This window comes from Phaseolus vulgaris, chromosome 2 (assembly GCF_051622355.1).
Source record: "Phaseolus vulgaris cultivar YP4 chromosome 2, ASM5162235v1, whole genome shotgun sequence".
Lineage (NCBI taxonomy): Eukaryota > Viridiplantae > Streptophyta > Magnoliopsida > Fabales > Fabaceae > Phaseolus > Phaseolus vulgaris.
The window spans coordinates 9,755,652-9,783,403 of NC_143499.1; the positions used below are offsets into that span (position 1 = coordinate 9,755,652).

The following is a 27,752-nucleotide window of genomic DNA, read 5'->3' on the forward strand; positions in this document are numbered from 1 at the left end:
TGAATACCTCACCAAAGATCTAGCAGACCTCTCCAGAGGGAGAAATGGACAAAAACCAGAGTATCTAATGTTCTTCTTGTTGGTCTTCTTAAGAATAAAACAAGTTATAAACAATTTGGGCTCACTTGAGGGGTCCAAATAGCAAGATAGGCAAATAATAGGTGTCTTTAGCATAATAGGGGAGGTGTGCTTATCACTTTAGCTTGTTTTTGACCTAGTTTCTAGAAGAACAACCGTAAGGTGTGGTTTTGACTTAGTCAAACCCTAAAGGCAGCCCCATTTTTAGGTTTCCCATCCTACCCTTGCTTCTTGTTTTCCAAGGCACCATCTACTATAAATAGGGTGTCATACTCCTTATATTTTTCATGTTGAATTTGAATAGAAAAGTTACTCTGCACAAATTGTGTTAGGTGTTAGTGAGGTTTGTTTCCTCTTAGCATTAGGTCTCATCTTGAGTGATTGGAGAGCTCTCAAGTGGTGGTCATCTCACTTGTCTTGGAGGAAGACCACACTCCAAGTGGCGTAACCACCTCTCTTCCATCTCATAAGCTTTTCCTTCCTTCATCTTTTTATATTTCTCCATTACTCCATGTATCTTTGTGTTCTTATGTTCTTATTTTTCCTCCATTGTCAATTCAGTTTCTATCATGCTCTTATGTTTCCTTCCATGTCCATTTAATTTCCGCCCTTCATCATCAATCACCATATACTTGTATTTTTCCTTTACCCTTTAGAAGTGAACCTTCACACTTACTTAACGACTTGGTTAATCGTGTCCAGTGAGAATCTTCTTTGGATTCTCACCATATACTGATAAAATCTCAATCCTAAGTACAGTGTCACATCTAAAATGGCTAAATCTAAAATCAACTCACATCATAATGTTACTTTTTAAAAAAAATATATATTACTAAAATGATATAGTAACATTTTTAAAATGTCACCTCTATATTAAAAAAAAGATACTAAAAATTTGTAGTAACATTTTTATAGTGTTACTTTTTATTAAAAAAACATTACTAAAAAGATTTAGTAACATTTTTAAAATGTTATCTTTTTATTAAATAAATGTTACTAAAGTATTTAGTGATAATTTTATAAATGTCTCTATTGATGTGTAAAAATGTTACTAAAAGTCTTCAGTAACATTAAGTATTCGTTACATTGGATAAAATGTTACTAAATCATATTAGTAACATTTTCTTTGATTTAGTAACATTTTTTTAATGTTACTAATTATCATATATCTAGTAGTGTTTGTATTTTGCTTCAGAGGAAGATCGTGTAACAATGCTTTGTTTGTCTTCCAAGAGATGAGAGATGACCCTAGAAAAATGTAGTAGCTAGTGGTAAAGTGTCTTGTGTTAGGACAAAATGACCAGTCTGAGACATCGAAGGCCTTGATGTACACTTCAGATGTAGCATAAAAAAATAATTCATGTGCGAGATTGGCTTTGATGTAATGAAGAATATGTTGCACAGCTTTTTGATGATGAATTGTGGGTTCTTGAATGAATTAACTGAGTAATTGGATGGTGATATAAAAGTTGGTGAGATGTAAAAGTTGGTTAATGAGTTCTCTATAGGGATTGAGATTCTGTAACTTATTTGTAGTTTCAAAAAGAAGTTTGGTGTTAGACATAAGAGGAGTAAAGCAAGGTTTGCTTGCAAGCATCTCAGTTTCTTCAAATATGTCAAGGACATATTTCCTTTTACATAAGTGAATTCCTTTGGCCACCTCAAGTCCTATAAAAGATTTAAGTTTCCAATATCTTTTATCTTAAAGGATTCAATTAGAAAAAAATTAATTCTCTCAATTTCTTGTAAGGAATCTCATGCAAGAACAATATCATCTACATAAAACAAGTAAAATAGTGAGAGAATTTTTAATTTTTCTAATAAAAAGAAAATAATCAGATTTAGACTGAGAAAAACTAAAATTATAGGATAGCATAGCAAACTACTGTCTGCTAGCTTGTTTTAATCCATACAGAGACTTTGTGAATCTACAATCTTGGTTGTCTTATAGTAATTAACCCTGAAGGAGGTGTCATATACACTTCTTCATCAAGGTCTCCGTGCAAGAAGGAATTGTCAACATCTAATTTATGTAAATGTCAATTCTTAACTACAACAATGGTTAATAGAAGTCTAACAATGGTAAGTTTAGCAAAAAGAGAAAAAGTATCTAAGTAGTTAATCCCTTCAAGTTGAGTGTAACCCTTTGCAAGAAGTCAGACCTTATGTCTTTCAATACATCCATCCACTTTGTTTTTTGATCTTGTACACCCATTTACATCCAATTGGTGTTTTCCTTATTGATAGATCAGTGAGGTACCATGTGTGATGGTCCTGTAGAGCTTTAATCTCCTTATTCATAGCAACAATCCACTCAGTATGTTTACATGCTTATTTAAAAGATTGTAGTTCAGTATTAGAAGATAAAACAAGAGTGTAATTTATATGATTTTTAGTCAAATGATGATATATGATATAGAGTCTTAAAATTGTTTTGATCACATTCAGTGATTATGGAACTATTAACCTGATGATGATAATTCTTTAGAAAATAAGATATTCTTCTTTATCTTGTTAATCTTCTCAGATTATCACTTGTAGTTTTGTTATGTCATTCTTCTTGAATCTCTTGTCTTGATTGTGGGTCTCTTCAAAATTGACAATGTCTTTTCTATTCTTGTCGTTGATCGGAAAAATATGATCTTTATAACTATTTGATGTTCTATTAGTGTTAATAAAATTGGTAATGTCATTGTTTAAGGATTCAATAAGAATCAAAACTGTATTAAGTAACAAGCCACTATTATCATTAGGGATATCATCAAAAAAATTTATAAAAGGATATATTTTAATAAAAAATATTAATAAAAACTTTCCTATTTAGTATTCGATAACAAATGCCCTTTTATTCGTAATTTATATCAAGAAAAACACATTTTTTAGGTTCAAGCTTAGTACGATTATTTCAAAACAAGATAAGCAAAATAGAGAGATTCAAAAGTTCTAAAATTAACCTTACAAAATCGGCGTATAAGGTGAAATGTCTTATTTTTAATCGATGTGAGATCTCTAACACCCCATGTGGAGACCTACAAACATGTGCATATGACTACAAATTTATGGATGATCGGATAGTGGTTCGATAATGAATAGTTTAGTAAACCCAACAAACACTTCATAAAATAAACTTTAAATGACTCTGATATCATTTAAAAGATCTCAGTATTTTTAAAAAGGGTAAAAAAATTAGAAAAACTATAAAAATATTGCGATTTCAGAAAAGTAAAAGTGAAACATCCGGTGCCTTCTACACACGCTCCACAAAAATCACTTTGCATCAGATGAAGATCACACACGCTCCGGAGAAACCACTTTGCATCAGATGAAGATTACACACGCTCGAGAGAAACCACTTTGCATCATATGAAGATTTGTAGAATAGAACCGAAGAAGAAGAAAGAATGGTCCATGAACATGTAAGAGCTAAAACGAAAAATTGTGTTTGTATGAAACTGTTGTATTATTTCTTTTACTGAAAAGCTATTAAACAAAAACCGAGAGTCCTTTCTATAAGCCTTTGGAGAGAAAACAAAAAACCTAAAATAACAAACTAAAGACCGACCAGTATCTCAACTTTGAGAAACAAGTGAAGTGCATAAGAATGAAAAGGAAGAAATGCAAATGAGAAAAAGTCAAGATTTTGGATACATGTCAACAAAATAAATATGAATAATAAAATAAAATGGCCACTATCAAATGACAAAAAATATCTACATTTGATTATCTTTAAACAAAATAAGTATGACTTATAGAGTAAATTCCTACTATCTTGTTTTCTTAGTTTTACAGTAGATTATAGAAATTAAACTTGTTATAATGTTAAAACAATTCACTTTTTCTAAAAAAATATGGAAGAATAAGGTCAACGCCAATTATGTATAAGATTGTGTAGCCAATTGAAACAAGACCATAGGAAAATCGAATAAAAATTGTTCAGAAAGTAACCTATCCTGTTCTTTCACTCATTCACACAACTCAAACAATGAATCGTAAGCGAGACAGGCACTATTTTTACCGCCAGGACGCCGCCGCCAAGCGCCGCCGCCCCTTACCAGAGCCCGTGGAGGAGGAGAGACCGACGACGAGGCCTGCGCCGCCTTCCGCGGTGGTCGTGATGGGCCTCCCTCAAGACTGCTCCGTCCTCGATCTCAAGTCTCGCTTCGAGATCTACGGCGCCATCTCCCGCATCCGCATTGACCGCGATGCCGTCGGCTACATTACTTACCGGTCAAAGGACTCCGCCGACGCCGCCATAGCCGCCGGTGTTGACCCCTCCTTCGGAATCACCATTAGCTCCAAAAAGGTGCTTCCTTTCACCCTTTCGTTACTTAGGGTTTTGAAGTTCCTGTTTTTATTACGATTCGTGAATGTTTAGGGTTTTGTCTAAAGTGTTTAGTACAACAAAACTGAATGCAGTCGAGGAATTTTCAGCTTAGTTGGTTGTAACTGAATTAAAAAATGGGAGTTTTTGAATTTGAAGAGGAGAATGAGAAGGCACTGAACAAATTTGACGAATTTTCTACCCAGCTGTTTACAATGTTGGCAAAAGCTTGAACCTTTAAGTCTGTGTTTGGATCAATGTGTTTTAATTAAAATTGATTCGGTAGTGAAGTGGGTTTACCCTTTCATCCGACGCAAAAACTGTTTGAAACTGCTATAGATCATGAACCTGAAATCAATTTTAGTATTTCTCAACATTACAGTTTATGCTTGTATAAAAGTTGAAAACACGTATTTTGAGAACTACATGTGCTCAATTCTAAAGCACAATGGAGAGGGAAGAATGTGCTGCTTTAGTGGTGAAAGAAATTATTAGGCTATGAGGAACTAACATAACATGTGCTTAATACATCGATTCTGCTTGGATGCATTTTTCTAGAAGCACATTGAGGAGAAAAAAATATTGAAATTAGTTTCTCTATGAATTATTTTTCATTTGCAAACAAGTTAATTTTAGTTTATAAAAGAACTCATTTAATTATTATTTTTTTCCTTTTTATAATAGACTTGTGAAAAAGCTGACTCAAATGTATCCTAATGGGTAGATAGATAGAAGTGAATAGAGATTTATGAAGGGAAATTTGAAAGAGGTTGCTGTGTTTAACAGGTTCAGGTGTTGTGGGCAACAGACCCTCTAGCCATGTGGAGGGAAGGAGTTGGTAATAGGAAGGATAAAGGGTATATGTCAAAGCTTGTGCGTGCTGAGGCACCTTTGAGCAAGCATGGAAGAGGTAATAGACTTGCTTCAGCTACAGGGAACACTAAAGATGGTGAGAATAGCTCAGGTAGCTCAGTTTCAGAAGTGCCTTTCAAGGGCCGAGAAATTGTTGCTTATGATGATATCCTCTAACTATCAAAATCTGTACTATTAGAGCCTTATCTTATTCTGTATCAATGATTTCAATTTGGCATTTAGATCCTTCTTGTTTTGTTGTTAAGTATGTTCTCAGTTGATTAGGTATATGTGGAATTGCTTGTGATGTTTGAAGCACACATGGTAAATGTAATGTAAATAGATGGTTTTACATTCTGATGTCTTATCCCTTCAATTCTTTATACTTGAAAGTCTGAAATTGTTCGTTTATGATTTGCTCACATCAGAAAACCTTTTATTTGAATAATCTCTTAAATTAGCTGTTGTGAGTGTTGAATATCTAATATTTTAGTTTGTTCTGACCGTAAATAAAAACTAAAATGAATGAACTTTTCAAAGTTAACCAATAGTACATGATTTTTCAAATATCTAAAACTGAAATTCTCCATTTCTATAATTTTGAAGACTCTTTCATAGGTTTACTCATTATTGTCATTTTTCTTCAATTCATTTGACTCCATGGTTTGGCTTTCATGACCAACTCAGACATTGATTACAAGTTTGAGGGCTTGTGTTATAAAGAAAGAATTAAATCTCTTGTTCTGTACGTGCTTTAATGTAAAATTTATAATTGGAACATGTTAAAATATAAAATTTAAGATTAAGTTATTATTATATGACAAACGATCAAATTTTAATTTGTTCAAATGATCAATTTTAATGTTATGATAATAACTAACGATCAATAGAACTGAATGAATTAAACTGTACGAGAAAAAAAAGGATCAAATTTAAATTTAAACAAAAAACGGAACTGAAATTATAAGAATGTAAAATAAAATAATATATATATATATATATATATAAATCTATTCTAAAATTAAGATGTAATTAGCAATTTAGTCTTTCATCTTTTCAGGTAGACTTAGTTTGATTTCTTATATGTTGATGTCTTATATTTTTAAGATGAATCCAAATAGTTTTTTTGTAAGTTTATAATTAACTCTATTAATAATTAAAATAAATTACTGCTTAAAAGTGGTCGCAAAACAATATTTCTTTATAAAATATTATATTTCATATATTTTTTAATTTCCATTAAAAGGAAGTGTTGGTAGAGAGGGAATGGTGTTTAAATTTTTAATTATTAATTTAAAAAAAAATTAAAAGAACAAATGAAGTATAAATAACATAAGATGAAAGATTAAAAGTAAAGGCGCAAACAAGAGTGTGAGATTGTGAAGAGAGGGCAGAGACATAAAGCGGTGATGGAAGAATCCTCAAAAACAGAGATAGAGGATGAAAAATCAGAACAAGTTGTGTGGAGTTGGGGTGCTGGAACCGAGGGTCAGTTGGGAACAAAGATTGTTGAGGATGAGGTCTTCCCTCAACTCCTTCACCAACCCTCTCTCTCTTCTATCTCTTCTCTTGCATGTGGCGGCGCTCATGTCATAGCCTTGACCTCTGGTATCACCGCTATATTTCTTTCTCCGTCTTTTCTCTTCTAATTTACAATTTTTCTTCATGTTAATATTATGTTAAACTAATTCTGATGATAATCTGTAGCTGGGAAGGTACTTTCATGGGGTAGGGGAAATTCTGGGCAACTAGGCCATGGGGAGGTTCTGAGTAACGCTTTGTTTCCTAAGGCTGTAACGTCATTGGATGGCTACTTCATAACCCATGTCGCTGCTGGGTGGAGCCACTCAGGTTTTGTTTCAGGTTTGCTCTCTTCTGGCTATGTCTTCACTGTTTTTGTGAATGTTGAATTTTTTTTTCCTTTTGATGTATTCTTCTTGGTTGGTTTTCAGATACTGGGTGTGTCTTCACTTGTGGGGATGGCACGTTTGGTCAACTGGGTCATGGCGATTATGCTTCACACTGTTCTCCTGTCAAATTGTCATGCTTTGTTGATCAGCGTGCTGTGCAGGTTGCATGTGGAATGCGCCATTCCCTTGTCTTGATGAAAGGTCAAGGATTGGTTTTAGTTGGTGCCTAGAATGTGTTTGTCTCTCACTTCGTACTTGCATGTGCTCCTTTATTTAGCAAAGGGTATTGTCATGCAGATTGCGTAGGAAATCAAGTTTATGGATTTGGTTCTGGGAAGCGTGGTCAGCTCGGTGTCAGCAACGATAAGGTCAAAGCTGTTAATGTTCCAAGAGTTGTTAGTGGCTTTGAAGGTATTGAAATCTTTGGAATTGCTGCAAATGGAGATCATAGTGCAGCAGTATCTGGTAGGACCACCACTTTCCCCTTCATGATATCCGTGGCACTATATTGTTCTCTAAATGGTTCTAATATCTTCAGTTGATGGGCATGTTTATACCTGGGGAAGAGGCTTCAAGGGCTTTGAAGATGCTTATGTTCCTCACTGCTTAAGCTCTTCATTGAAATTTATCAAAGTTGCTCTGGGATGGAACCATGCTTTAGCTATGACTGGTATTTATTGACACTACATTCCCAACAAATTGTGATTTCCACATTTCTATCAAATCCCTATTTAATAATTGCATTTTGTTGTCAATTTCTTTATGCATAGGTGAGGGAGAGGTTTATATACTAGGTGGAAACCACCTTGGGGTGCTTAGTGATTTTCAGAACATGAGCCCACGATCCAGGCATATACCTGGTAATGCATTTGAGTTAACGTTGAACAGTAAATACATCATAATTTACGCACTTTCTTGTTGCATACATCTCTAATAATTGAGAATGAAACTTATTGCGATCGAGTTCCATACTACTACATTTGAACTATCTATTAGCGGTCATCATCATACATAACCTTGGCCACTCTACATAGTTAAATGCAAAAAAAGTCTTGTAAACTGAGTGTCTCTGTTGTAAAGTTCTCGATGGATTCTGGCGACCAAAGAGTCATCCAATGCGTAAAATTATTAGATCATGGCACTGCATAAATTCATTGGTAATTTATTGGAGGTGAGAGAAAAATGCGAATTTTTGTGTCATGGAAAATGTTTGTTTAGCATTACTTTACTCTTATATTTATACTATGTCTTGTTATTGCGTAATATTTAGTAGATTTAAGAGAAGTCAATTTGGAGAAAGTCCCTGGCCTTGATGGGATGAAGATTAGTGATATTGCTGCCGGAGCCGAGCATTCTGTCATTGTCACAGGCAAGATGTACTCTTTTCGTTCTTGAGGAGTTTTGAATCACATAAAAGTTCTGGCTGACTTCTTTCCTTCCTTTTTTCAGATAATACAGAAATAAGAACATGGGGTTGGGGTGAGCACGGTCAACTTGGTTTAGGGGATACTTGCGACCAAATCAGTCCTGTTACAGTAAGTCTAGGTTATGATTTGAATGAAGTTGAATCAATTAAAGTTTTCTGTGGAAGTGGGTTCACGTTTGCTGTAACCATGCCCTAAATTCTCCTCAAACTCGATAAAATGCTAATTTCATATGCATGCTTAAAGAAGTTACATTCACCATCAGCTTGGCCTTGTTCTGAACTTCCAGTGACAGTAATAGAATTGGTACATTCCAAAAAAGCCTTCTTATTCTTCAATATTATTTTGGAGAACCTTGAAGGGAAGTGAATAAGTGTGATCCTCTTTTCAACCACAAAAAATAGATGATAGATAAGTTTTCCCGATTTATGGACTTTGCTAAAACTCATTTTTAGTCCCATTTAATAACTTATATTCTCCCAACAGACAGTGAAAAGAATTATTTCGGTTTCTTATTATATATTCGAATTCACTGGGACTTTGGAATGTCAAATATGGTTTCTTCCATCGTCACTGCTCATCAATTGAAGAAGCATAAATAAAGAAAAGAAAAATATCTACTAGATCTCGATCTAAAAGCATTAATTTCTAGAACTGTAAAAATAGGCTACATTGAACCATTTCTCGTCTTTTACAATATCAGAAAGTATGCCAAGAACAACATTCAAAACAGTCAAGGTGGCTATGTAACCTTATTACTAACATTTACTCGTACTGATACGATGAGGCACCTCTCCCACAATTATATGAACATGTTAAAAATGATTGAATGGGATTAGTAGGTATCAATCAAGATATCTACATCTAAAAGTAGTAATTGGACTAAGTAAAAGAATCAATGAACTTCTCACCGAATATTTTGTACAAAAGTGAAAAAAATGGGGGGAAAAATGGTAACTAACCTAAAGCATGTCATCCTCCTGTATTCTACAAATATTATCTCATGCTAACCTTCTCTTGCATCAATCACTAACGATAAGAATATTATTCTCATAGCCATCGCTGGTAACAGTAGGACGCAAAGGATCAATTTTCCATTCTCCATCAACAATGAACTTAATCTGCAACAGAAAAGCAAGTAATTAAAATGTGCCAGTACGTTATTGGGCACAACATCAATAGGTTAAGTCATTAGCAGATAATATACAACAAACCTCATATCTTCCAGGATACAGCTGCAAGCTCACAGAAAATATACCACTGCTTAACCTCTCCATCTTTCTCTGCAATATAATTACTATCTATTAATATTTTTTGCATTTAAGTCAATTGCGGTCAAAAAAGTAATCTGAAAAGCACCAGGACACTATATATACACAAAAATATAGTTATGCTTGAGTATGCATTCGATCATTCGGAATCAGAATTGATTTTGCAAATACATTGACAATAAAGAAAGCAATTTAATTTTTAATTTTATCAATCAAACACACACAATTGCCCTAGGAAAGCAAATAGTGGTTTATGAATCCATAACCCATGTTAAATGCGCAAATCCTTAAGTGATTTATCCTTGAACAAGGTCGTCTGTGAACCCTGATCAACTAGACAAGCACAAAATTGAATGACACTTATGGATAGTTCTATAAAACCTATTTACCCCAATGATATCTTGTAATACAGTACGGTTGAGTTATTGGTAAAGCATTTTTATGATATAAAACACTAAAATGCTTTTTTTGTTATATTTCTTAAAAATACGAAAAACATCTTTCAAAAAAATGTACAAGCATGCAGGCTGTAATATCTACAAGACAGTATAAGGCATTTTAACTACCTGAATTGGTACAATTTTTAAAAAAACATTGCCGAAATAGACAAATTATATGGGTAAATTATTTTAAATGTGCCCATTAATTTAATTTTTTTTTTCTAAAATTGCACCAATTCCGTTAAAAAACCCAAGTATAAGGTTCTTGGAAAGAGATTAGACCTTGTTGGACCAACCATCAAATGATCCTGTTAAAAATACTTCTGCAGCGTTGCTTGGCCAAACTACACAAGTAGTCTTCAGCATTTGCAAAGCTTTTTGAGCCTTACCAATCTTCATCTGCTTTTCTTCGACTGCCTTATTTGCGTCCCTGGGAGAAAACGATGTAACATTGTCAAGATGTTATTTATCTATCTATATAGATGATACATTAATTGAATGGTGTCTGAGGGGATACATTATTGCTAATGTCATCTTTCCTTCTAACACTGCCAACTTAGCCTGTATAGAACGCAATTTGTCCTGGGCATTCATGATCTCATTTTCCTGAAATTCCCAAGCATCGGAAAGCTTTGCCAGATCATCAGAAGAGCTCTTATGAACCTATCAAAGAATATGGAGCATGCAGATCAGGACTAGTTTAGGATCACAAGGAGAGGCCTTCGAAATAACATTTGAGAGTAAATTAGAGCAGTGTCAGCAAGTTTAAGACATTGAACAGTTATTGAGAGATTTAATTGGTGTAGTATGGGAGTAGCTATCACAAAGAAACTAAAAGAACTCCTTGCTAACAGCAGTCAAACCACACAACATATATATGTCTCTTAAGTCCGTACTAAGAGAAGATATAAAGAGAGATGCCCAAAAAAGAAAAGGTTTCGCATAAAAGAGAAGCGACAATTAAATTTCTTTAATGAAAGATATTGGATAGATTTAATACAAAATTTTAGTATCATTCAAATTCTTGGTGTTTATCATTCAATATATGGTATTATAAAGTTGAAATTTAAAAACACATTGTGTTTTTATCCTTTGTTGAGTATTAACTCCCTTGGCTTGGGTGATTCTCCCAACCCAAAACAGGTTGCGCACAAATATCCACCTCTAGCCTTCCAAAGTAAGTGGCGGCAAATTTTCTTCTTATCTATCATCATATACATCAGCCAGTCCAAACTTACCGCAAAAGCATAAAACATGCTATGAGCTAAGCGAACAAAGATCCAGTATTGGATATACTTACACTAACCATCTGCTTTGAAATTTTATCTGAGCTAGACCTCAACGAGTGAAGTGTAGATGATAGCTCGGATTCCAGATGCTGGATACGGGATTTAATGTCAATGAGATTTGGATTTCCATCAAGAGAATGTAATCCTATTTCATTGTTTGTAAGTTCAGATGAAAACTCCCTTCTGATGAGAATATCAGGTTGTCCTGAAATATCACTCGTGCCTCCTTTCTGAGTTTCAGTGGGAACAATTTCAGCATCTGTTATGTCAAAATTACAAAATTATCAGTTGATCCCCGCTACAATAACAAGACATGATCTGAGAATGTAACAATACCTTCAAAATCTGCATCTGGAAAACCATTTCTCTGAGCAATCCAACTCCTCCACATCTCTGGCTTAAGTGAATTTTTTGAATTTTCAGTACCTAATTGTGATCCATGCTGATCAGGTTTGATCTGAGAACCACTGGGATGACTGCTTGTGAGGCTCAATGAGGATTCTCTCCTATTTGCAGGGTCAGCAGCTATCTATACAACAGAGAAGATACCAAAAGAAATATTTTAAAATTTCAACATTGTGAGGGACATAAAAACTGTAATATTTCAAAAACTGATTCTCTCAGCTTCGGTGCAACACTTCATTCTCATGTTCATCAAACTGTAAAACTATATCTTCATTAGCTTTAACTGATAGGAAGAAGTATATAATATTAGAAACATTGGAAATCTGAATGTTAAATAGAAATTTCCATTATTCAAATGTACCTGAACTTCGAAATATGTAATGTTTTTTTAATACTTTAGCATATGATGTAAATAGTACTGGAAAAACTAACGAACAACCGAGAGCATTTGAAGGGAATAAAAATTACTTACTGCATCCATAGTGGTTCTATGATCCCATTCATCTCTGTCTTCATTATTTTCAGAAGAAATACTATCTAAGTCAAGTCCAAAAGATCTACACCTTTGTTTCTCCAACCGATTCAATATACCGGCAATGCCAGATTCATTTTTTTTAGCTTCAATTTTTCTGTATACCAGAAAGTATCAGTCAGGACACCGCTTGTCACTACATCAAATTCATCTATTTAACAACACGAACAATACAACGGAAAGAAGAAAAAATAGTGTATACTTATAAATTAGCTCATTCTTGCTAAATTAAGCAACAATAGCCAACCATTTTCCTACTAGGTCTGGCCAGCCACACTTGTTAAACCACACTATAATGTTCTATCATAAGTCATATCTCCGGATAAACTACTGTACTCTAAATCTCACATATTCGATTTTCTGTAGCTTTATTGGGTCTACTCACCCTCTAGCAATTGGGCTACCCTTTGTTTGATTTGCTCTCCTCAATTGCCACTGGGGTTTCAACATATTTTCTCCACACATGCTTAAACCACCCAAGACAAAGGCCTTACCTTCTTTCCCATAATAGGTTCCACTGCCACCACAACTTTCTCTCCGGTGTATCCTAATCCTATCTTGTCTAGTATGTCCTCTCATCCAACGCAACATTCTCATTTCTACTATATTTATTTCATTCTCTTGTTGGTTTTGTACGACCTAACATTCAATTCCAAAATACTAAGTGTATTTACCCCTTAAGCTTCACCTAAATTTTTTTTTGTCACGAACAACACCCAAGCACTCCTCCATTTCATCTAACCTGCAAGAATCTTGCTGCCAAATTCAAGCCTCCAAGGCCCATATGCGGCCTTCAAACCTTCCACACACACTTCAAGACAGGTACACTTTACCGCAACAAAATTCCAAACATACACAAACGCGGGAAAGTGGGAAACAGGGTACCAAGAAAAGCAAGAGACAAAAAAGAAATGCATAATCATAACGGAATTCTCACACTGAATCATCTGTTTGGGAAGAAGAGGAATGTGAAGAAACCCCAGAAGCCCTAGTCGCATTACCGTCAATTCCATCGCTACTATTATATTCAAGACCGCCAATTTCACTGGACCCGCCATTCCATTCCCACCCAAACGCAAGCCAACCTCCCTCGTTCACAATAGCGTTAACCAAATCCACCCTCCCTGCAGCAACCAACTCTTCCTTGGTGGGAAACGCTTCGGGCTTATCGGAACTCTGCATAAACTCCAGAATCTCGGATTCGAGAGAGGAAAACTCTCCGTCCCAATCCTTACACCGCCGCAAGAACCCAGTGCAGGACCAACACAAACCCTTGTAGCAGGTCCCCCTCCAAGAAGATTGGAGAACGGAACCGGGTTCGACTTCAAACCGGCGCGCCCGCGCAGTCGAGGCGGGGAAGTGGAGCGGGGCGAGGAGGGACGGGGTCAAGTGAGGCGAGAGGAGCGAAGGGGAGAGTGCGGTGTGGAAGTGCATGGTTGGAGCATTTCGTCGAACAGTTAGTGAGCGATAGAGATTAAAATAGTGGTGCGCGCGAGAGGAGAATGAAAGAACGAAAAAGGGTAGTAAAGTGCGAGTCCGCGAAGGAAGCAAAGAACAATACCTCTAGTGGAAGGAAAAAGAAGAAACTACTTTTTGTTAGTATTGTTGTTATGGTTAGCATCACATTCAGCTATCTATGATATGATGTTATCCACTTTCTAATTACGCACATTGCTCATTGAATGAAGAACCGAGAAAGACACGAGGCGAAAGGGATACTATGTTTGGTGGCATTTTATTTATTTTCACGTTGCACCCACGCCACAAACCCATATCAATACATTTTTTTTAAATAACTTATAAAATTTACATCTTAAAAATTTGAAAATATTTTATTTTTAAAATAAATATATTAGACAAACACATAAAAATATTTATTTATTAAAAGAGACACAAACAAATAGGCTAATATAATAATAGAAAAAGTGCTTATTTGCAATGAAATCTTAATTAAGTAAAGAATATTTGTAAAATGATTTTACTAATTAAAGTAGAATCAATTAAGATTTTCTTATATTTTGAATTACTTCATTAAATTTAAAATTTAATATTGTACCGGTATGTATCAAACGAGTTAGTTATTCAGTCTTGGTGACCAACCGACCGTGTCAAAGCACACTTTAAGACACTTATTAAATAACATCAATGACAGTTATGGAAACTCTTCAAGAGTCATAATCATGTCTCACTTAAGGCGGGTGACATTTACAAAAAATAAGCTAAGCACGGGTTAACCAAAAGATATTGAAGATATTCTCCAAATATAGTTATATAGCAATATACCTACCTCCTTATAAATTAGGATCACGTTATAAAATAATTTAACGACTGATATTTGATATATTCATCCCATCACAACAATGGTCCATGATTAAACACTATAAATAACTCCTTTACATAGGTGTAAGGTACACTTTTATCAGTTTTACAAATATACACTCTTTAAACAGAGTACTTACTTGATCGTCGAAGTACCTTTTTCAGGTCAACACCGACTGAGGCACAACAATCAAAGGAGGAGACTTGAAGGAAGGAACAAGGAGGCAACCGACACGTCAGCAATTGTACAACTAGTTCCAGGTACTATCTAGGCCCACTTTGTTTATACAGGTACAAATATTTTCAAACCTTAAGAGATTACTACGTAATACTTTTTTGTTTTTTTGTTTTCAAAACTTTATTCTTCTATATTTTTTCTCTAATTTTTTCACTTAATCGTTCATCCTTTTTAACATCATATCATATCACGATGTAGTAATGAAGAATAGAATAATATAAATTTAATAAAATTTGTTTTCGGCTCCTTTATAATTTTTTTTATCCATATTTTGGATTGTTTGGTAATTTTGGATGACTTAGTACAAAAGTAAATATAAATTGATACTATAAATGAATTATGATGGTTATAATTGATAAGATTTCATTATGTAACAATTTGTACAAATTTTGAGTTTTTTTTTCACATTATAGCTCGAGTGATGCTCAAGCGTCTAATTGGTTGTTTAAGTGATAAAATTTATTGGTTAAACTATAGCTTAAGAATTGAGTGAGAAACATGTTGAACTAATTCTCTAATCTATATTTTGTCACTTAGGTGACAAGTGAACACTCAAGTGAGAGACACCATAAAAGAAAAAATTTCCTCAAAGAGTTTAGTCACTCAAGTGTTTTGATGACCCTTAAGCAATCATATTTTGAAGCTTAAGTGACATTGGATATTTTAACGAAAAAATGTTCAATCAATTATTTTTTTTCTCAATAGATATATTGTACAAGCATTGGAGAAGCGTTTTTGTAACTTGTGATATTGCTCAAGTGGTGAAGGTGTAGGTCAAACAAGGGAGAGTTAGTAACTTTTTCTCTATTTTGGTGAAGAATATTTTATTGTTCAAGCTATAGCTTAAGAATCGAGTGAGAAACATGTTGAATTAATTCTCTCATCTAGATTTTTGGTCACTCAGGTGACAAGTGAACACTCAAGTGAAAGACACCATAAAAATTTTCTTTCCTAAAAGAGTTTAGTCACTCAGGTGTTTTGATGACCCTTAAGCAATAATATTTTGAAGCATAAGCGACATTGGACATTTTAACAAAAAAATGTCAAATCAATTATTTTTTTCACAATAGATATTATACAAGCATTGGAGGAGCGTTTTTACAACATGTGAGATTGCTCCAGTGGTGAAGGTGTAGGTCAAACAAGGGAGAGTTAGTAACTTTTTCTCTATTTTGGTGAAAAATGTTCCTCAAAGTAAAGTTACAATATACTTCAATGTGTGCTTTTTTCCAATATGAAATAATTGCTATACACACATACCCATGTATAGACACACATATAAGTGTTTAATAATGTGATTGATTGATTCTCAAGCTTGCATCTAGTTATACATGTGTGAATGAATTAGATTGAGTATGTTATGTTTAATTTGGATGAGATAAGTCATACATGGGGATAATATGTTGAATAAGTCTATGTATATAGTATTAAGCACATGAACTTATTGTTGAAAGGAGATAATTTTGTTTTAATATTCTTGAAAACCACATAGATTAAAACATTAGGTGGTGAGAAATTGATAGAAGTACTTGTACCACTTTTATAATTATTTTAAATGAACTTACAATGACTTATGAAGTTGAGATTTATAGACCAAAATAGTTTAAATGATTCACGTGTTAGTTTCAAATAAGACATACTTAATATAAATCTCTTAAAAAACATAGTCTAGATATTATTATGATATATTAGAGTAGAGATTTATACACAAACAATGTTTTGAAATTGATTAGATACACTTGGATTAATTTGTTTGAACAAGTTGAGTTTATGAATTATATATTTATTAGATATATTATAATCTCTTGTTGAGTTCTTGTAGTTGTATGTTTCTTTTTTGTTGCAATGGTATTTAATAATACATAAATAAATAATATTATAGATTTATGTCACTCTAAACTTAAAAGACTTTATTATATTTTTTACCCTTAAATTTCTTTTAAAACAATGATGATTTAAATTTTTTTTAGTGAAATATGTATGTAACTAAACTTTGTAAATGCATGCATATAATACTTTGATTTATAGTTAGTTTTTGGGGAGTTATATATTACCCTATAAAATATTCTACCATCTTATTACTTTATAAATAAAATATTTAATGAAATAAAAAAATCATTATTTTTTTTATCATGTAAGAAAATAGATTAACAAGTTGATGCAAGATTATTTAAAATTATTCTTTATTCAATTCCTTAACAAGTGTCCTTTTGGTCCTTTTGGTGTGAGTAGAGTAAATGTTACAAAAATTACTTGATTCTAACTCATTATCAAAGATTGTACTTTAAAGGCTCACTTTGAGAACTTATGCTTTCATCTTTTCTATAGTTTGTTAAGATCTTTGTGAGATTTAAGGAAAGTGATCAATAGACATTCATTAACAAATTTATATCCATGGACATTCATATTACTATCTTTACCTTGTTTATCACACGGATTAAAAAAGCTAGTATATCTAAAAAAAGACTTCAGAGAAAAAAAAAGGAATAAAAATTTGTAGTAAGACAAATATATATTAAAAAAAAAAGGTTATTAGTTTCAATCTTTGGAGATAAGGTGTAGAAAAGAGATTGATGGGTACCTAAGTAGTGAGGAAAATAATAAAAGGAGGAGAACAAAAATGTTAGATAGGTCCATATGACACTTGGAGGTGGCACCCAGTCAAGATCTATTGACACGACTAAAATCATTACACCTAAACAAATGATTAACAAGATTAATCAATGCTCAAGTATTAGGTAATACATTCTTAATCACAATCCAAATCCCTAATCTAGGCACAGATTTTAAGAATCAGGTACGTCATCATTCAGTACTAATAGCTCCGAGTGTTAAACACCAAAGTCTTACTTGAGCGCAGTGTCTTTTACAAGTACCATCTGAGATCGGAGTTCATGGAGACGAGGAGTAAAGAAGCAAGAGGAGTACGAGGAGATCACTCGAGTAGAAAGGGGGGAAGGTAGACCGATTGATGAGAAGGAAGGTAATCGTTCTCTTGGTTCCAACCCCGTTCGAGAACAGTTGGCACCCTGCGGTACCCTAGACATACCTCGAAGACACCCATTCACTGACTATATGATGGGAGCCCAGCTACTGCTTATGTGGAAGGGCTTGAACATAGACCGCTATGACGGGACGACCGATCCTAACGAACACATGGATGTATACACTACGCACATGAGTTTATACACCTCAGATAATGCAGTCATGTGCCGAGTGTTCCCAACCTCACTGAAGAGAGGAGCCTTAAGTTGGTTTACGAGGCTTCCCCCAAACTGCATCGACTGCTTGGAGACCTTGGTGTTCAAGTTTGGGACATAGTTTGCCACAAGTCGACCGCATCACCTATCTTCCATAGCCCTTGTCAACATTCGCCAAGGGAAAGGGCACTCACTCAGGTTGTTCATGGAGAGATTTCAGCAAGGTGACATTGAACACCTAGAGTCTGAGTCCGGACGTTTCCATGCACCACATGGTCACGACTCTTTGACCAGGACTATTTGCGGACAGTCTATGCAAGAAGTCGACTACAAATTAAGACGAGCTCAGGCAAATAGCAGCTAAGTACATGTAGCTCAAAGAGCTGAGGGAATACAGAAGTCAGCCAAGAGTCGTATGACAACCAAGTTGCAGCTTCTCGGGTGAAAGGGTAGGTACCCGAGGCTATATTGATATCTACACCATGTTTGGCGAAGAGAAGATGAGCAAAACCATGAAGATCCAATATTTGGTGATAGATGCTAACACCTCCTACAACATCCTACTAGAATGAGTGTCTATCAATAGATTGGGGGCGATCGTGTCTACCTCCCATCTAGCCATGAAATTTCCTTCGGTTTCGAGAGACATTCTCACAGTGCACGTGGACCAGAAGTTTGCACGAGAATCTTATGCAGCAAGTCTGAAAGTGGAACCTCTATGGCAAGACACTGACCAAGCAGGTAGAGATCGTTCCTGTTGAACATGGGAGCTTTGATGTTTCACATCCACATGAAGCTTGAAGTTGTGCTGCTTTTTGGTTTGAGTTTAGATTAGATTGTTTAGAATCTTTGTTAAGATCAGTTCTTATTCCTACACAAAGCTTGATCAAACAGTTTTAAAAGAAACAAAGTGTTTTTCCAAGCAAAGGGAATATAACTGGTTGAATCATCAAGATAATCGGTTGTTTGTCACTTAGCTGACTTGAGGTTTTTGAAACTTCTTTTTGAATTAGTTATGCAACTGTTTGACTCATTCAACTGGTTAAATCGTGGTTTCAACCGGTTAAATGTGTATTTTCATAACATTTTTTTGAAAACTTGTTTTAACTGATTCACTGATTAAAACTGCCTTGAACGACTGCATTTCAAGTGCTATAAATATAGCCTCTCTTTCAAAGCAAAATACACATTCAAATACAACAAGTATTGATACAGATTTGAGATCAAAGAAAGAGATTTGTTTTAGGAGTTTTTCAAAGTGCAAGATTGTTGTTCAAGCTTTGTTGTGGTAACAAGTTCTGATCATAGGAGTTTCATGTATTGTACAAATTCAGGTGTTTTCTATCCTTGTCTAGATACTTGTAGTAGTACTTCTTTAAACTGTTGTGTGTGTTTGAAATCCTGTAAAGAAAGAGGTTGTTCTGTCTTGAGGTGTTTGATATTTCAAAGAGGGTGAGTGAATCTTCTGGGTTGCAAGGTTACCTCTTTGTGTGTGTGTTGTAATCTGGTTTTGATTACTAGTGGAACTCAGAGGTTGTTCTGAGAACTAGATGTAGCTCATGTGAGAGTGAACCAGTATAAACCTAATATGTAAATCTCTCCTTCTCTCAAACTCTCCATAACTGTTTGATAATTTCATTTTTGCTGCTGGTATAAACAACCGATTAAAACGAAGGTTTAACTGGTTAAAATTCTGATAATTGTTTCTGTTGGATTGTTTGATTGCTTTCCTTAAGTGTTTATCTAGTTTGTTTGATAAAGATTCATTCTAAATCAAGTATTTGCGAAAATATTTCATAAAACAATTCACCCCCTCTTATTTAAACCATCAATTCTAACAATTGGTATCAGAGCTAGGTTCTTGAAAAATACTCAAATTCTTGTTTCTGTTTTTTTGAAGAAGAAAAAATCGATGGCTGACAAAATGCCTTTTGGGGAAGGTGCTTCCATAAACAGGCCACGACTGTTTTGTGGGGTTAATTACCAGTTTTGGAAGGTGAGAATGAAAATCTTTATGCACTCAACTGATAAGGGTATTTGGGAAACGATTGAAAATGGTCCATTTATACGTCAAGTCAAAAGAGATGAGGTTTTAATTGATAAACCTTCATCTGAGTGGACTGAGGTTGAAAGTAAAAAAGCCAAGTTTGATTGGATTTCCAAAAATATAATAACCTCTGCTTTGAGCTATGATGAATTTTTTAGGGTTTCACAGTGTAGCTCTGCAAAGGAAATGTGGGACATCCTAGAGGTCACACATGAAGGAACAAATGATGTCAAGCGAGCTAGGAAGCATGCTCTGATTCAAGAGTATGAACTCTTCATAATGCAGAAGGGAGAAACCATCTATGATGTGCATAAAAGGTTTTCTCACATTGTAAATCATTTGATGAGTCTTGGTAAGACGTTTGATAAGGAGGAGCTGAACATCAAGATACTGAAGTGTCTTGATAGATCATGGCAGCCAAAGGTCATTGCCATCTCAGAATCCAAAGATTTAACATTTATGACTGTTGCCGCATTGTTTGGTAAATTAGGGAACATGAGCTTGAAATAAATAGGCTTATTGTCCAAGAAAGTGAGGACAATCACAACAAGCGCATAACACTCAAAGCTTGTAATCACAAACAACAACCAGACTCTAGTGGGAGTGATGAAGACACCATGAGTCTTCTATCAAGGAAATTCAGCAAGTTCTTGAAGAAAAGACAAGCTTCAAAGAGGTATGGTTCTAAAAAACCTAGTGAATTTAATACTAACAAGTACACTTGCTATGGCTGTGGAGAACAGGGTCATATCAAGGTTGAATGCCCCAATAATGAAGTCAAAGAAAGGCAGACTTTAAGAAAGAGAAAAAGGTAAAAGCCAAGAAGGCCTATGTAGCATGGGATGACAATGAAGTCTCATCCTCAAGCTCTTCAGATGATGAAGAAGCAAATCTATGCCTTAAAGCTTCAGTAACAAGTAGCATGAGTTTTTCATCCTCAAGTAAAGGTAACAATTATTATCAATTGCTTTATGCTTTTAATGAAACTCATGAAGTGGCTAACCGATTGACACTTTTTCTCAACCGGTTGAAAGGTCTAAATAACTGGTTGGAAAACAGAGTCAAGTCTTTAGAGGAAGAGCTTAGCAAAACAAAAGAAGATTTTGAAAACCTTGATTTAGTTTACAAAAACTCTTCTTGCAATTGTGAATCAAAAGTTTGTGAAAATTGTGAAAATCTTGAAAGAAAGATTCACTATCTTTTGAAAACCTTGGACAAAATTACAACTGGAAAATCCAATTTTGAAGATGTTCTTGCATCTCAAAAATGTGTTTTTGGAAAAGCTGGTTTAGGGTTCTATCCTCAAAGCAAAGAAAATAAGATTTCAAAACCTTTTACATTTCAAGTGCTATAAATATAGCCTCTCTTTCAAAGCAAAATACACATTCAAATACAACAAGTATTGATACATATTTGAGATCAAAGAAAGAGATTTGTTTTTGAAAGGAGTTTTTCAAAGTTCAAGATTGTTGTTCAAGCTTTACTGTGGTAACAAGTTCTGATCATAGGACTTTCCTGTATTGTGCAAATTCAAGTGTTTTCTATCCTTGTCTAGATACTTGTAATAGTAATTCTTTAAAATGTTGTGTTTGTTTAAAATTTTGTAAAGACAGAGGTTGTTTTGTCTTGAGGTGTTTGATATTTCAAAGAGGGTGAGTGAATCTTCTGGGTTGCAAGGTTACCTCTTTGTGTGTGTGTTGTAATCTGCTTTTGATTACTAGTGGAACTCAGAGGTTGTTCTAAGAACTAGATGTAGCTCATGTGAGAGTGAACCAGGATAAACCTATTGTGTAAATCTCTCCTTCTCTCAAACTCTCCATAACTGTTTGATAATTTCATTTCTGCTGCAGGTATAAACAACCGATTAAAACGAAGGTTTAACTGGTTAAAATTCTGATAACTGTTTCTGTTGGATTGTTTGATTGCTTTCCTTAAGTGCTTATCTAGTTTGTTTGATAAAGATTAATTCTAAATCAAGTCTTTGCGAAAATCTTTCATAAAACAATTCAACCCCCCTCTTGTTTAAGCCATCAATTCTAACAGTTCCCCCGGGCAAAATCTCTCTCATGGGTGGAAATCCTTTCGCAAAGAGGCTAAGCCAGACGTAGAAAGCATACAGTTGTTCTGGTGGGTGTAGACCCCTGGACAACCAAGTCGAGGCTCAAAGCCAAGGAGGATCTAAGTTGAGTACCTCTAATCGACGAATATCACACCACTAGCACAGGAACATCATTAGCGACTGCCGAGGCCGAGATGGTCCACCAGGCATTAAAGAAGAATGTAGACCTTTTTGCCTGGAAGACATCCAATATGTTGGGAGTAAGCTCAAATATCATAAGCCACAAGCTCTCAGTTTACAAAGAGGCTCGACCGATAGCTCAGAAGAAGCATAAGCTTGGAGAAGATAAGAGGTTGGCAGCAAAGGAAGAGGTTGAGAAGCTTCTATCGGTTGGTTTCATAAGAGAAACTCACTGTACTACTTGGTTAGACAACTTAGTTATGGTGAGAAAGGCCAATGGCAAGTGGAGGATGTGTTTCGACTACACCAACCTCAACAAGGCATGGCCAAAAGACTCATACCCTCTCCCCAGCATCGACCGACTAGTAGACGATGCAATCGGTAACAAAATCCTCAGCTTCCTATATGCATACTCTAGCTATAACCAGATAAGTATGGACCCAAGGGATAAGGAAAAAAATATCCTTTATGACGGATGGAGAAACTTACTACTACGAGGTCATATCGTTCGTTCTGAAAAATGTCGGGTCAACCTACCACAGGCTGATGGAAAATTTTTCAAAGGGATGATTGGCTGGAACGTCGAGGTCTACGTGGACAGCATAGTTGTAAAGTCGGACTCGTGCAACCAACACGTTAAAGACTCAGAAGAAGTCTTCAAGGCGCTAAGGAGAACAAACATGAGGCTCAATCCAGAGAAGTGCGCATTCAGCGTTGAGGGGGGTAAATTTTTGGGGTTCATGTTAACCCATCGGGGAATCGAGGCTAACCTGGAAAAATGACGTGCCATAACCGAGATGAGAAGCCTTCAAATTGTGAAGGAAGTGCAACAAATCATTGGTCGTGTCTCGGCTCTTTTGAGATTCATCCCTCGGCTAGCCGAACAAACTTGACGATGGTACAACTCCTTCAGAAAGTAGCCAAGTAGCTAAAAACGTTCTTGTCTTCATCAGCGTTAATTCAAAAATCGAGACCCAATCAACCCATAATCATCTATCAGTCGGTCTTGGAAGAAGAAATAAGCACTATCTTGGTGGAAGAGGTGGACAAGAAGGAACGTCCGATATACTTCGTTAGCAGAACGCTCCATGAAGCCGAGACGAGATACCAAAGGATAGAAAATGGTTACGTTCGCCCTGGTTGATGAGGACCTAGGAGAGAGTGGGCCTTCTGATCAAGCCCAGCCTCCTTGGAGAATGACTATGAATATGTCTCAAAACACAGGGCTAGGTTAGGATTCTCCAGCCACTACCTCAACACCTAGCTTTCCCTAGAGGATCACGGGGAGTAAAACACAGGTCTTGGGTGCTGAGCATATGTTGGTGTCATTATTTTTAATTTCAGTAGAATTGGGTGCCTTTAGCATAATAGGGGGTGTAGTTATCATTTTAGATTGTTTTTCACCTAGTTTCTTGAAGAATTGGCCTAAGGTGCGATTTTGACTTAGTCAAACCCTAAAGGCAACCCCCCTCACACATTTACCTTCCTACCCTTGCTTCTTGTTTTCCAAGGCACCCTCTCCTATAAATAGGGTGTCTGATTCCTTGTATTTGGACATGTTAATTTTGAATAGAAAATTTACTCTGTTCAAATTGTGTGAGGTGTTTGTGAGGTTTGAATCCTCTTGGCTAGGTCTTATCTTAAGTAGTGTGAGACTCTCAAGTGGCGGTCCTTCACTCATTTTGGTGGCTACCACACCCCAAATGGCGTGAACCATTCTCCCCACCACTCTATAAGCTTCTCTTCTTCCACTCTTTTCAATTCATTTCCATTTCCACCTTTCATATATCTTTTTGTCTTGAATTCTTGCTCTTGGATTTTCTTTTGTTATATTCTTATGGTTCATCATTTGGTTCGGCCATGACCACCATTGATGTTTACCTTATTGCCATTTCCATTCCACATTGCATTCCATTTATCACTTTATATTGATTTTTTCATCTTTGCCTTTATGAAGTGAACATTCACACTTACTTAACCATTTGGTTAAGTTCGTGTCTAGTGGGAATCTTCACCATAAATTGCTAAAATCTCAACTCTAAGTAAAAGTGTCACCATAAAATGGAACCATCTAAAAATCAACTAACATCATGTGGTTATCAGAGCTTAGGTTCTTGAGCTTATTTTTTTTAGTTGATTTGGCACTTTACTTTTCTTACACCTTTAAATTCTTGTCTTTACATTCAAGCACATTTAATTTCAGCCTTTACTTTCTTGCTTTTCAATTCGGCATTTATCTTGTCATTAGCTTTGTTTTCACTTTTGGATGATAAATTGTGTCTTCTATTGTTCTTGCCTTTTTTGCTTTGAGTCATATGTTCTTTAGTGTTTCTAGGATTCCTTATATTTTGCTTCTTCTTACTTTGCTTTTAATTGTGAAAGTTTAAAATTAATTAGAAACTTGTTTTAGTAGAAGTAGATTTAAGTTCCAAACAAAAGATTTCAAGTGATCAATTAAGTTGAATCCCAAACTTTTTGTGAAAATTGGAGGTCTATGAAAATATACACGATCTCATTTCCATAATCCAAAAAAGAAAGTATAAAAAAAAAGTAAGAGAAGTGGTGCAAGTTTTTTTGGTTCTAATCTCTTCAAATAACAACATTTCAAAATAGTGGGTTCATTTTGATTGGCAAATTAATTTTAACATTGTGGAATTTTTATCCTTTTGCTTTAACAATTTCTAAAGAAAGGAAAATTTCATTGTTAAAAGTTTTAGTAAGTATCTTAGAGTTTTTTTGTGTGCCTTTTCTTGATTGTCTTTCTTTAAAAGTTTTGTCATACATATTTTCTCAAACTTGGTTTAGCTTTCTTGTTTTGAGTTTTTCTTGTTTGTCTTTTAAAATTTCCTTAAGTTTTGTTGTGGTCCTATTGAGATGTTCAACACCGAGATAGACCTTGTTGAGAGGAAAATTTCTTTTTGAGTCTTTTGTGTCTTCTCCTCTTTGTTTTACACGAGAGTGACGCAAGATTGAGGAAGAGTGATCTAACTTTTCTTTCACTAATTGTTTGTTCATTCTTTGTATTTGATGGCTCTTCCTTCTTTAGAGGGATCATGAAAACCTCAATCTCCCCAAAAGGCTTTCCTTATGGGTGAGTTGACGGCGGCAAAAAGGTCCCTAGCCCAAAAGGAGGACGAAATGAGGCAATTGGAGGAGAGACTCCAAAGACTTGAAACCGCACAAGTAAGACAACCAAGGAGGTGGGAGCATAGGAGAGATTCAAGGAGCTATAATCAATACGACAACCATGAGGTAGATGAAGATTGGAGAATGAATCAATTTGATGAAAGGCGCCAACATCAACACCGTCCTTCTAAAATTTCTTTTCCCAATGTAAAATTGCCTAGATTTAGTGGGGAAAGTGACCCTAACATTTACTTAGGATGAGAAGCTAAGGTAGATCAAATCTTTGATGTACATGAGGTCCAAGAGGACTAAAAGATAAAATTAGCCTCCTTAGAATTTTTAGACTATGTCATGCAGTGGTGGCATAAGACTATAATGGACATTAGGCTAAACAAGAGGTCAGTCGTGGTCTCTTGGTATGATTTGAAAGAATGCATGCACGCGAGGTTTGTTCCTCCCTATTATAGGAAGGAACTCTTGTTGAAGCTCCAACGGCTTCAACAAGGATCTAGTAGTGTAGATGAGTACTTTAAAGAGCTTGAAACAATTTTAACTAAAATTGACATGCATGAATGTGAGGAGTAAAAAATTGCTAGATTTGTAAGTGGATTGAGAATGGAAATCCAAGATGTGGTAGAACTTTATGAATATTCATCATTGGAAAAATTGGTTCACCTTGCCATCAAGGTTGAATCTCAACTTTCAAAGAAAACTCATTTCAAAAACTCTGATAATGATGGCTACTACCAATCATCTTGGAAAAACAAAAACAAATCTTCTTCAAAAACTTTTCCCTCAAATTTTGTGAAATAATCCACTTACAATCCTAGACATGTTAAACCCTCCACTTTTACACCTAAGTCACATACCAAAACCTCAAGTAAAAAGTGTTTTAAATGTTTAGGTTTTGGGCATATTGCATCTAATTGTCCTTCTAAAAGAAATATGATGGTTAAATGGGGGTATGTCATGAGTGATCATAGCTCACAAAGGTTTAGGTCCCCTACCTCTTCTAGATCCCCAACTGAGGAAGAAAGTGAAATTCCATGTGAAGGAGACTTATTAGTAGTGAGGCGCATGCTAGGGCAAGTGTTAAAGCCTTTTGATGAAAATCAAAGGGAAAACATTTTCCACACTAGGTGCCTGATTAATGATAAGTTGTGTTCCTTAATTGTGGATGGGGGAAGTTGTGCAAATGTGGCAAGGAAAAGAGTGTTAGAAAAACTTGGGTTACCTACCATCTCTCATTCAATGCCCTATAAATTTCAATGGTTAAGTGAAAAAGGGGAAATAATAGTAAACAAACAAGTCCTCGTAGCCTTTTCTATTGGTAAATACAAGGACAAGGTCTTGTGTGATGTTGTCCTTTTGAAAGCTACATATATTCTCTTGGGTAGGCCATGACAATATGATAGGAAAACCCTACATGATGGCCTTGCCAACAAAATATCTTTCACCTTCCATGGGCATAAAATCACATTAAAATCTCTCTCACCAAAAGAAGTCCATGAGGACCGACTTAAAATGAAAGAAAAGAGAGAAAAAGAAAAAGAAAAAGAAAAAAAGAGTTCTAAGAGAAGCCTTCTCATCTCATCACAAGAGGTTAAAAAGGTAATGCTTTCACAAAAAGTCTATTTTCATAGTTTTTCCAAAGAAAACCCTTAGGAGTGAGTCAGCGGTAGATAGTCCTAAGTGCTTGGAAAATTTGGTAAAAGAGTTTGAAGATGTGTTTCAAGATCCCCCTAAAGGACTACCTCCTCTAAGCAAAATTGAACACCAAATCGACTTCATACCCGGGGCTTCTTTACCAAATAGGTTAGCATATAGGACCAATCCAACAGAGGCCAAGGAAATTCAACAACAAGTGGATAATTTAATAGCTAAGGGGTGGGTGCAAGATAGCATGAGTCCTTGTGTTATGCCTGTGATTCTTGTCCTTAAAAAGGATGGGAGTTGGAGGATGTGTACGGATTGTCGAGCTATAAATAACATCACCATTAAGTATAAACATCCCATTCCTAGATTAGATGACTTGTTGGATGAGTTACATGGATCTCAAAT

The 27,752-nt window shown here is 35.2% G+C and overlaps 3 protein-coding genes across 7 annotated transcripts; 2 read left to right on the forward strand and 1 right to left on the reverse strand.

Moving 5' to 3' along the window:
- The first annotated feature begins 3,802 nt into the window (after positions 1-3,802).
- Positions 3,803-5,605, forward strand: LOC137810585 (homeobox leucine zipper protein). Its single transcript, XM_068611938.1, has 2 exons — positions 3,803-4,381; positions 5,186-5,605. Exons 1-2 carry the CDS (start codon positions 4,061-4,063, stop codon positions 5,426-5,428), a joined length of 564 nt encoding a protein of 187 aa, XP_068468039.1. The 5' UTR covers positions 3,803-4,060; the 3' UTR covers positions 5,429-5,605.
- A 1,005-nt stretch (positions 5,606-6,610) lies between these two features.
- LOC137810584 (Regulator of chromosome condensation (RCC1) family protein) lies at positions 6,611-8,849 on the forward strand. Of its 4 annotated transcripts, none has more exons than XR_016518441.1 (8): positions 6,611-6,859; positions 6,959-7,114; positions 7,204-7,362; positions 7,459-7,626; positions 7,728-7,831; positions 7,932-8,021; positions 8,432-8,530; positions 8,611-8,849. XR_016518441.1 is itself a non-coding variant. In XM_068611936.1 (8 exons), the coding sequence occupies exons 1-8, from the start codon at positions 6,661-6,663 to the stop codon at positions 8,781-8,783; spliced, it is 1,176 nt and encodes a 391-aa protein (XP_068468037.1). In that variant the 5' UTR covers positions 6,611-6,660; the 3' UTR covers positions 8,784-8,849. The 4 variants fall into 4 exon arrangements, 2 of the variants coding, with proteins under 2 accessions (XP_068468037.1, XP_068468038.1); XR_016518440.1 differs by having other exon boundaries at positions 8,435-8,530; XM_068611936.1 differs by having other exon boundaries at positions 7,700-7,831.
- A 354-nt stretch (positions 8,850-9,203) lies between these two features.
- Positions 9,204-14,263, reverse strand: LOC137810583 (5'-AMP-activated protein kinase-like protein). 2 transcript variants are annotated; one of them, XM_068611935.2, is made up of 8 exons: positions 13,460-14,263; positions 12,463-12,619; positions 11,922-12,114; positions 11,597-11,844; positions 10,814-10,959; positions 10,579-10,726; positions 9,800-9,868; positions 9,204-9,706 (listed from the first exon to the last, which is right to left on the reverse strand). In XM_068611935.2, exons 1-8 carry the CDS (start codon positions 13,954-13,956, stop codon positions 9,608-9,610), a joined length of 1,557 nt encoding a protein of 518 aa, XP_068468036.1. In that variant the 5' UTR covers positions 13,957-14,263; the 3' UTR covers positions 9,204-9,607. The 2 variants fall into 2 exon arrangements, with proteins under 2 accessions (XP_068468036.1, XP_068468035.1); XM_068611934.2 differs by having other exon boundaries at positions 11,603-11,844; positions 13,460-14,228.
- Positions 14,264-27,752: the final 13,489 nt, after the last annotated feature.